This window comes from Microtus pennsylvanicus, chromosome 6, assembly GCF_037038515.1.
Source record: "Microtus pennsylvanicus isolate mMicPen1 chromosome 6, mMicPen1.hap1, whole genome shotgun sequence".
In the NCBI taxonomy this organism is placed as follows: Eukaryota; Metazoa; Chordata; class Mammalia; order Rodentia; family Cricetidae; genus Microtus; species Microtus pennsylvanicus.
This window is the reverse complement of record NC_134584.1, coordinates 96799017-96809865: the sequence shown is the minus strand read 5'-3', so window position 1 is coordinate 96809865 and position 10849 is coordinate 96799017. Positions and strand designations below refer to the sequence as shown.

The 10849-nt window shown below is 41.6% G+C and overlaps 1 protein-coding gene across 2 annotated transcripts in view; it reads right to left on the bottom strand.

Moving 5' to 3' along the window:
- Nucleotides 1–5462: 5462 nt before the first annotated feature.
- The window catches only part of Rspry1 (ring finger and SPRY domain containing 1), a 49553-nt gene continuing 44166 nt past the window's right edge, over nt 5463–10849 (bottom strand). Inside the window, exon 15 of one of the 2 annotated variants that reach the window (XM_075976941.1) lies at nt 5463–7017. In XM_075976941.1, coding sequence (XP_075833056.1) covers nt 6921–7017 — 97 coding nt within the window. In that variant the 3' untranslated portion in view covers nt 5463–6920. The remainder of the gene's footprint in view (nt 7018–10849) is intronic. The other variant, XM_075976942.1, reaches the window with a different exon arrangement.

Genomic DNA, 10849 nt, shown 5'->3' with positions numbered 1-10849 from the left:
GGTCTGCAAAATGGTGGCGCGCTGTGTGCCAACGCTTGCAGTTCCAGGCCTGCAGATGAAGCAGTGGGAGCCAAGAGCCTCAATTTCTTCACTTGTAATTTAGGGGTTGTAAAGATTATGTAGTTGGCCGGGTGGTGGTGGCGCACACCTTTATTTCCACCACTCGGGAGGCAGAGGCGGGTGGATCTCTGAGTTCTAGGCCAGTCTAGTCTACAGAGCGAGTTCCTGTCTCGAAAAACAAAACAAAAAATTGCTCGAAAGTCAGTCGCTCATATTTTGTCCTAGATAATACAGACGTCTGATTTATCCGAAAGTTACTTCTTGGAAACATGGAAGATTCTATGGCATTAAGTAGATGTAATTTAACTTGTAATCTTCAAATCAAAAGCAAGAGCAGGGCGTGCATGAGTATGTAGTCCCAGCATTTGGAAGGTGGAGGCAAGAGGTTCAAGACTTTCAAGACCTGCTTCAGCTACAGTTTGCTGCCCGCTTACCTAGTGAGACTTCTGTCTCAATAAACACAAGAAAACGAGAAACAACAAATTATTAGACATTAAATGGTTTCTTGGATAATTATGCAGTACAAAAAAAGTTGACAACAACTTGAAGTAATCAGGAATTACATAACTTTGCTCTGGGAAAAGTCCCCTCAAAAACTTTCATATGGTGAAAGCGGCTTTACTGGGACTCCATATTACTATTATTTTTGAGACAGGATCTCAGTATGTAGCCTGGGTTAGCCAGGCGCTCACTATGTAGATCAGGATGGCCTCAAACTGATGAGATCCTCCTCACTCAGATTTAATAGTGTGCGCCACCATGCCCTGGTTAGAATGGATTTATCTCAGTGGCTCACTAAGTTTCTCTTTTAGCCAAAAGTGTAGTATATAACTAGAAAACTTAGGGAATGAACTGAGGGTCACATGGCTAAACTGAATTAATCAGTAGACATTTTTGAATACAAAAACGGGTGTCAACGGATCTTACAGCATCTGGAATCAAGACTTCAAACACACTGTGAGTTCAGTCTCCAGAGTACTCTGGTTAGCAACAGGTGAAGACAAATGTGCTTGCTGGTTGGCTTCTGTCAAATTGATCTGAGTCTCCTGGGAAGATGGGAACTGCCATTGCATTTTTATTTTATATATATATATTTAGAGACAGGGTTTCCGTGTGTAGTCCTGGTTGTCCTGGAACTCATTCTGTACACCAGGCTGGCCTTGAACTCAGTGATCTGCCTGCCTAAAGTGCTGGGATTAAAGGTGTGTGCCATTATAGCCCCGACTTTGCTTGTGGATAATTTTCTTGACTTAATGGGGCCCAGTTCCCTGCGGGTGGTGCCACCTTTGGGCAGGTGTGGGCTATATAAGGAAGCTGAGCGAGCTATGGAGAACAAACCATATGCGGCCTTTGTCTCTACTTCAGTTCCTGCCTTCGGGATCCTGCAGAGTTCCTGTCCCAATTCCTCTCAATGATGGACTACAACAAACCCTCTCTTTCCCCAAATTAGTTTTGGTCGGTATTTGTCACAGCTCTGAAAAGCATATTTAGGATGACAAGCATCTAAAAATGATGTTCCATCAAGCTGTTGTGGGATATTTGTAGACTGTGTGAAATATATTGTTGTGGCTGGTTTAATAAAGAGCTGAATGGCCAATAGCTAGGCAGGAGGACTAGGTGGGATTTCTGGGCAGACAGAGAAAGAGGAGAAGGAATCTAGGCGCTTCAGAGATGAGATACAAGGAGGAAGCAGGACGAGTAGTGCAGAAATAAGGTTAAAAAGTCATGACGCAAAATGTACTTAATATAAATGGGTTAAGTTATGTTAGTGGGACAAACCTAAGCTAAGGCCGAGCTTTCATAATAAGCCTCTGTCATTATTTGGGAGCTGGCTGGTGGAACAGAAAAAGTCTCGATACGGTCAAGCACTGGTCAGACAGTTCAGAGCAAACTCTCTTAAGATTTTATTACACACTTTCTCTATATTCCACTTCCTTCTGTGCTACATGAACTGACCTGCTGTTTCATGAAACAAAACAGGAAAGGAATGGAATTTTGCCCCTGCTAGTTACCTATTGCTACTTACAACCCCTCCTCCCCAAGAAACCTAGTGGACTAAAACAAATATTTCACTCATTAATCTGTGTTTTGGGAAGGCTTGGCAAGGACAACTCGCCTTTGTTCCATTTGGAGTCATCTGGTAGGGTCGCAGTGGAGTCTGAGAAGCCTCTCAGAGAGCTCAGGTAGGGAGCAACCTAGTGGTGGGCCATGGATAGGAGTTGGGCGGTGAGCAGGTAGGCTTTCTGGAGATGTTTGGGTTTTCTCACACAACAGCAATTCGGCTGTAGAGCAAGTGTTCCTGTTGGGCATGGGGAAGCATATCACTAATTCCATCACTTGGGAGGCGGAGGCAGGCAGGCCTCTGTTTGAGGCCAGTTTGGTCTATACAGGGAGTTCTAGACCAGCCAGGACTATAAGAGATCTGTCAAAAAACAAAAACAACACAACAACAAACAGTCCCCCCCCAACACACACAAATATTGCAAGGAAGCAAAAGCTTTGAGCAAAACACTCGGTGGTTTCTTTGTGCAGCCCTGGGAGTTCTGTAACTCCCTCTGTAGACCAGGCTGGCTTTGAACTCAGAGATCCACCGGCCTCTGCCTTCCAAGTGTTGGGATTAAAGACATGCATCGATATCTCCTGGCATAAAATAAAGTCTTTCAGGCTCGATAGATGACTCATAGGTTGAGTACCTCGTGCTCTTCCAGAGTTCAGTCCCCAGCACCCGTACTAGGCAGTTCTGTTCACTGCATTTCACTCTAGCTCTGAGATTTGACATCCTCTTCTTTAAAAAAAAAAAAAAAAGCTGGGACCTCTTTGAGTTCAAGGTCTGTCAGGGTTACATAGTGAGACTTTGTCTAAAACAAAAAACAGAAAACAAAAATACATGTTTTCTTTTAATTTGAAAAAATAATACAGTTTATTTGTATATGTATGCATACACATGGCAGTGCACAGTGCATGAGGTCAGGACAACTTGCAGGAGTTGGTTCTCTCCTTCTACAATATGGAGGCCAGGGATCAAACTCAGGTCATTAGCTTGGTGCCAAGTGCCTTTGCCTGATGAATGATCATCTTACCAGCACTTTTTCATTAGGAAAAAACGTCAAAAGAAAACAAAGCAAAAACCCTTTCAAACATTTATTCTACGTGTATGAATATTTTGCTTGCATATATGTCTTTGCACCACATGCATGCCTGTTGGCTGATGCCGGAAGGTGTTGGATCGCTTGGAAGTGGAGTTATAGATGGTTGTGAGACACCAATACCACGCAAATCAAACCTGAGTCCTCTTGTATAGCCATGGGCTCTTACTCTATAGCCCAGGCTGACCTGGAACTCACAATGTAATCTAGGCTACCTTCAAATTCCTAGCAAACCACCTGCCCGTAAAATGCTGGCATTAAAGGTATCAGCCACCATAACTAGCTACATTAAAACTATTTCTGTTGGGTGTAGTGGCACACACCTTTAGTCCCAGCACCTGGGAGGCAGAGGCAGGCAGATCTCTAAGCTTGATGACCTCGGTCAGTCTGGTCTACATAGTGAGTTCTAGGACATCCAAAGCTACATGGTAATATACCCTGTCAAAAAAAAAAAAAACAAACAAAAAACAAAAAACAACCAAACCAAACCAAACCCAACAAAAAACATACACACACAAAAACTATTCCTGTCCAGGGGGGTGGCACAAGACTGTTAATTCCAGCACTGGGAGGCAGAGGCAGCAGGATCTCTGAGTTCCATGCCAGACTGGTCTACACAGCTGGTCCTAGGCCAGACCAGTGGAAGGTACACAGTGAGATCCTGCCCCAAAAGCATTTATATATATTTTAATAAATACATATATTTATTAAAAAATTACACATATATTTCCTAAGTGACTAAGCAGTAGCACAAGATAAAAGAGTGGACAACACTGGAAAAAGCTGGTTTGTTTTCAAGGATACATATTAAAGATGGTTCAAATCATAAAAATCATTTTCTATTGCTGACCAACATGGTTTCAATTTCTGTGGCACAATCATTATTTCTGGAACTCTGCAAATGGCACCATGATATTTTCCTGTTTTACATCATTCAAAAGAAGATGGCAATTCACTATTTTTTTCTGGCTGAAACTCTAGATTTCCCCCAATGAATCACTGTGGAAATGCCCTAACAAGTTCTTTTCTCCCTCTGACTTAGTGACTGAGTCTGCATGTGGCTTACCAATCCATTTCTTTCTCTTCTATATGCAGTATGTATCTTTTAAAAGTGACTCCACGATAAATGTGCTTCTACTCCAAATGGTTAATCAATTCCCTACTGAAGCTCTTCTGTTCTATAATCTCAAAGTTAAAAATTGGAAAAGCAGGCCACCTTAGGAACAAAGTTCAAGGGGAAACTTCTAGAAAGCTGGCAGGTTCCTCAATCCCTTAGCCCCTGTTGTATTAGATTTTCTGCTCCCCTAGCTCCGCCCCACTTACTCTTCTATTCCCAAACAGAGGGCAGAACCATTCTCTAAAAACACTATCCAGGCACTTCCAAGCTTAATAAAACAATTGCCTTTTTGTTGTATTTAGGAGGAAATACAAACTCCTTACCATGGGCTTCATGCACAGTTCCTGTGGCAGAGCACACTATTCCCACCACGTCCTATCTCCCCTGCACCAGCTTTCCTTCTTAGTGAGGACTTTTACACAGTGCTATGCCCACTTAGATACCTACTCCTAGAAGTCTGTCCTCATCCCGCTGCCTGGCTACATCCTTATGTCTCCCTTAGTTTTCTTCTGACAACTTCCCTTACCCATGATACCCAAATATCTAAAGTTGTTCTGCCGCATTCTCCCCATAATTATGTACTTCTGGGTAGCATATTCTTATCCTTCATGGCACTATAAAATCATCACAGTACACAGAAATTACACTGCTTCTTCCTGCTGCTGCCCCGTAAGTGGATATCTGAGAAGCCACACAGGCACAGTGCCAGCACCTATTGAAGCCTATCAATGAAGAGCTACCTGATGGATATGTAATTAACAAGACCTTACTATGTAGTCCTGGCTGGCCTGGAACTCCTAGACTGGTCTGTCTCTGCCTCCCAGGTGCTGGAACAAAAGGCATGCACCATGCCTGGCTAAACTTAATTCTTAGTTTTCTTTTCCTTTGAGGTTCCAGGGAAGGAACACGTGCCAAGCAGTATTCTACCCCTGACCTAATGATCCAGTGCTATCCAGCCCTAACTAGAACTCACTGTGGAGCAGTCTGGGCTGCCTGCAAACTCCTGTGAATCTTCCAGTCTCAGCCTTGTGAGTGCTGGTATCACAGGTCTGACTTTCTTCCTTAGTTCTTACACTTGGTTCTCTCCTACCCTGAGAGTAGGAGCTTTAGGAGAAGACACCAATGAGAGCTGGGACGTGTTAGAGTAAAAAATGCAACAGATACTTTATTCTTCAATGCAAATTACTGCATTCACCACAAGCTGAAGGAGGACACATAACTCTATCTGTATATAGACTTATATATATATATATATTTGGATTTATGGAAGACCAGTGAGACATGGAAAAATCCAGCACCCCAGCAAGTACAGCCAGGAAGGCAGTCACCTCCGTGGTAGGACAGGTTTAATGAACTACAAACAAGAAAGAGGGAAAAGGAAGAAAAAGAATGTGCAGTGAATTTAAGACACCGTAAAACTTAGAAGACATCTACTGTTCAAGTATAAACTCAGTAAGGACTTGGCATAAATTGAAAGGCAGTTGCTGAGGTACACCATTATGAAATAAGTCTTAAAAAATTTACAATTCTACCTTCCAATTTTCTCAGAGAAAAAAAAAAGCAAGCTCTTGAGGCCTTCACCAGCGACCCTGAGAGGGATAAAAACACTTGATGAAGACAGAGTCAACAATTCATGATTGAACTTGCTACTCAAAAACATGTATTTATTTAAACAACAGGGTATGTGTTCTCAGACTGTCCTCTAGAGACTATTAATTCAAGCGTTTCAAAGTATATGATTTCCAAAAACAATACTGATTAAAAATTTTTTAAAAATAAAAAAAAACCTGATTTGATGGTACCTCAAAGATACACTAACTACCAAATTTTTTCCAGTCTAACATTGCAATTGGGTTAAGAGTTCCTCCTGCATTGGTAAAACATTTTTCCTCACAAAATGTGGGTACTGAAACTGGATAGAAACACCATGAATGTGAAAATATCACCAATTTTCTGTAGTTTAAAAAAACTAGAATGTTCTTTGGGATCACTAAAATATAAAACAAATTTGGGTTTTTTTCTTGTTTGTTTGTTTTGTTTTTTCCTACAGTCTGTGCACCTTCTTTCCGCATCTCCATGTTGCTTGAAGTAATGACCTGTGTGATGCTACGTTTATAGATTCAAGTCTTGCAGTGCAATATCCATGCTTAACACACCGGGGTTTCTCTGATCAATGATGCTTAACCCAGACACGCTGTCAATTATTTCTCCAAAATGACTTCACCCCAAAATAAAAACTGTGGACTAAGACGCAAACACCTCATGTAAACAACCAAATGAACCCAACATGAATTCCGGCGTGGCTTCAGCATTCAGGAGACCCTTGTCACCTGCTGTTTTTCATGGAAGTACCACAGGCCCAGCTGCTGACATCTGGCCTCCTAGGCCTCAAAAGAAATTCAGGGCTGGCAAGTTGGATTAGATTCTAAGAGAATTTGTCTTTGACAAACTACCAATTTTAGCATAAAATCTGGCCATGGCTATAAGTTTCAATGTGCGTACAACTGGTAAGAGATGTTCGTGTGTTTTTTTTTTCTTTCCATTTCAACATTGTTGGAATCGAGTAGAAATATGTCCAAGGTATCTCTTCATATGTGTCATGAAATATGAGAAATCTGTCTGATTCTAGACACTATTTCTTTACGACACAATGGGCAGGTCTCCAGTTGCAAGGCACAATCCATGCACAGGTCGCTAAAGGAAAAGATACAAATGCCAGTTAAATTAATGCTTTAAAAGGTCAAACTCTACCTGCTGGCTAAGTCTGAAATGTTAACAAATCTGTTGGAGAAAGTGTACATATCATGCAATCATGCATAGTTTGGAAAATAACATGAAGATAATTTATAAATAAAAATTAAATCTCCCTCCTATTTTTGATCCTCCATCTTTCTCCTCTGTGGATTAAATAAAAGCTCATCTTTCTCAAGAAAATCTATATGTACAAATTACACAAACACACACGTTTGTGTGTGCTATGTGTGTGTGTATGTTTAGGGATATATGCTATTTATCCCCTATCAGCTAGTCATTTATCCCAGTAATATTTACTTCTTCCATCACAGATGTGACCTTATTATATAATAACATGTGACTAATTATTATGACTAATAAATGCTTTTAGTATATATTAGATTTTCAGTTTATTTTAATTTTTCTCTCATATAGTACATTCTGACTGCAGTTTGCTCTCCCTCCGTCCCTCCCAGTCCCTTCCCCAATCTTTCCTCTCCCCTAGAACTAATGCTCCTCCATTTCCCTTCCAAAAAAAACTAAAAGCCAAAAACCAAAACGAAAAAAGCAGGCCTCCTAGGGCTATCAACTGAACAAGGCCTAAGAAGTTAAAATAAGACTAGGCAAAAACCCTCATATCAAGACTGGGCGAGGCAAGCGAGAGTTTCTCTGTCTAACAGCCCTGGCTGGCCTCAAACTCAGAGATCGGCCTGCTTCTGCTTCCCAAGTGCTGGAATTAAAGGCATGCACCATGATTACAGTTAGATTTTCAGTTTGTTTCTTTTTTTAAAGATTCATTCATTCATTCATTCATTCATTCATTGCGCATACAGTGTTCTGCCTGTATGTCTGCCTGAAGGCCCGAAGAGGGTACTAGATCTCATTACAGATGGTTGTGAACCACTATATGGTTGTAGGGAATTGAACTCAGGACCTCTGAAGAGCAGCTAGTGCCCTTAATCATTGAACCATCTCTAGCCCCTAGATTTTCAGTTTTTAAAAACATTTTGTGTGGGAGGGGAGAGAAAGGGAGGGAAGCAGAGAAAAATGTATAGCTCAATAAAAAAAATTAAGCAAAAATGTTTTGTGTATGTGTACTGTGTGCGGCACCTGCAGAGGCCAGAAGAAGGCATTGGATCCCCTGGAACTAGAGTTACATATGGTTATGAGCTTCCATGTGGGAGCTGGAAATTGGACCTGGACCCTTTAGAGCTCCAGCCCTTCTAGCTTTTCGTTATAGAAGCATGACACACTTCTTGGCTGCATTCTTAGTTTCTGCTTGTTTCCCAAGCCAATATAAAAAGTACTTTCAAATGGATCTACAAACAGGTTGGTACTTATGCACAGAGCAAGAAGAGGTGCTGGATTATGTGGTAAATCTAAGTAGTAGCAACAGTGTCTTTGTCTTGTCCCCACCATCTTAGAATGCTTCCATCATGTCACCATTAAAAAGATGCTAGTTAGTGTGTGGTCATATCTACAGTGCCAGCACTTGTGAAGCTGAGGCAGAGCATCTTGGGCTCTACAGCAAGACCTCATCTCAAAAACAAACATAATTTTCAAAAGAAAGAAGAAATAAAGAAAGATGTTAGACGTTGCTCAGTGGTATAGCACCTGCTCAGCACGTGTGAGGGTCTGAGTTCTACCCTTGCACTGCCCAAACATTAACATTAAAAAGTGCTAAATTAGCATTTAGCCAAAAAAACATATTTCAGATTATCTAAGAAAATTTTTATCTATTCTTAATTTATTAATTTTTTTTGATTTACTTATTTTTTTGTGTTTCACTTGTATGTCCATATTTCTGTGTACCACTAGTTGATGTGGGAGTGTCATATATCAATCTGTTGATTTCATTGGTTAAGCAATAAAGAAACTGCTTGGTCCTCATAGGTTAAAACATAGGTGGGAGGAGTAAACAGAACAGAATGCTGGGAGGAAGAGGAAGTGAGCTCAGACTCAACAGCTGCTCTCTGGAGCAGAGACGCCATGCTCCCCCCTCCTGGGCAGATGCAGGGATAGCTCTGCTCTCTGAGAACACGCGATGAAGCTCCGACCCAGGATGGACTAGGCTAGAATCGTCCCGGTAAGCGCACCTCGTGGGCTACACAGATTATAAGAAATGGGCTAGTCCAGGTGTGAGATTTAGCCGAGAAGAGGCTAGAGAGAAATGGGCCAAGCAGTGTTTAAATGAATACAGTTTGCGTGTTGTTATTTCGGGCATAAGCTAGCAGGCGGCCGGGGTGCTGGGGAAGCAGCCCTGCTGCTCCTATTACAACAACTGGTACCCTCAGAGGTCAGAAGGCATGGGATCTTCTGGAACTGTAGGTGGTTGTGAGCCATCATGTATTTTCTTTTTTGATTTTTAGTGTGTTTGCCCTGCAGATTTTGTAAAAATAGTAGTAGATTTATTTTACCTGTGATTGAGAGAAGTTTAGATAGGTTTGAACTACTCTGCCCTGAAAATTATAAAAGACTATCCAGGTTTAGTGCCTTTGGGAGGAAGGCAAAGGCCGACTCCATAATCACACCATTTGCTACAACAAGAGGAGTGATTTCATTTTCAGCCTCTTCTAGGTCTCGTCATTTATTTTATCCTGATTTCTTTTCTTCACCATCACCCTCAAAAAACTCTTAAGATATAGTATTCTTGTAACTCTTTTAAATTTACCAACTCTGTTGTAGAAGCTATGACCACATATTCAGGGTAATTAGTTCTAAGTCTTTACACACTAGTCCTCATCAATGAGTCCTTAGTTGTGTTTAATCCCAGCGCTTGGGAGGCAGAAACAGGCAGGTCTCTGAGTTCGAGGCCAGCCTGGTCTACAAGAGCTAGCTCCAGGAAGATTCCAAAACGACAGAGAAACCCTGTCTCAAAAACTGAAACAAAAAAACTGTGTTTGCTGTGCGGTGGTGGCTCATGCCTTTAATCCCAGCACTCGGGAGGCAGAGGCAGGTGGATCTCTGTGAGTTTGAGGCCAGCCTGGTTTACAAGAACTAGTTGCAGGACAGGCTCCAAAGCTACAGAAAAACCCTGCCTCGAAAAACCAAAACCAAACCAAAATAATAATAATAATAACAACAACAACAACAACAACAAAAACATAGGAAGGGTCAAAGGGCTCACAGATGAAGATCAGATCCTTCTATTTGGAAACAAAGATGGAAAAGGGTATCAGACCTTTAAATTCTGTATCTGCCTGTAAGGCCCTGATAACTAAATCCTGCAAAGGTATTCAATCTTAGAAATTCTGGGCAACAGCAGAGAAACTTCATAGCTAAGGGTGAAAAGAAACACAGTGCATACATTCTAACAGCCTATTAGGTAACAACATGCTTCAGAAGACCCTGGTCCACGATCCAGGCTGAGTCACTCCTGTGACAGCAAACTGTGGTCCATAATTCTAGGGTCAAGACATCCGGGCAATAAGGTTACTACAGATTTGTCAAAAACACCAGGTGTCGAATTGTGATGGACACAAGAAGCATGTATTGTCAGCATGAGTGCTGCCCACAGGCTGAGTATACTACTCACATCTTCCTAATATTAGTCAGGATGACCTTTTCAGGAAAGACCGGCTCATTTGTTGCTCTGGTGATGCTAAGACACTGTCCTTCAGGATCCAGGTGTCCTGGAAATTCTTTTTACAGAGCTGATTGGCTAAGATGGCATGGGAGCTGCACTTTTTTAATGGTTAGGAGTGTAAAACGCTGGTGAGGAAGTAACCTCTAAGTGATGTCCCAAGAAGCTCATAGACAACATTACCCTTTCACATTTTGTAAAGCCAAAATT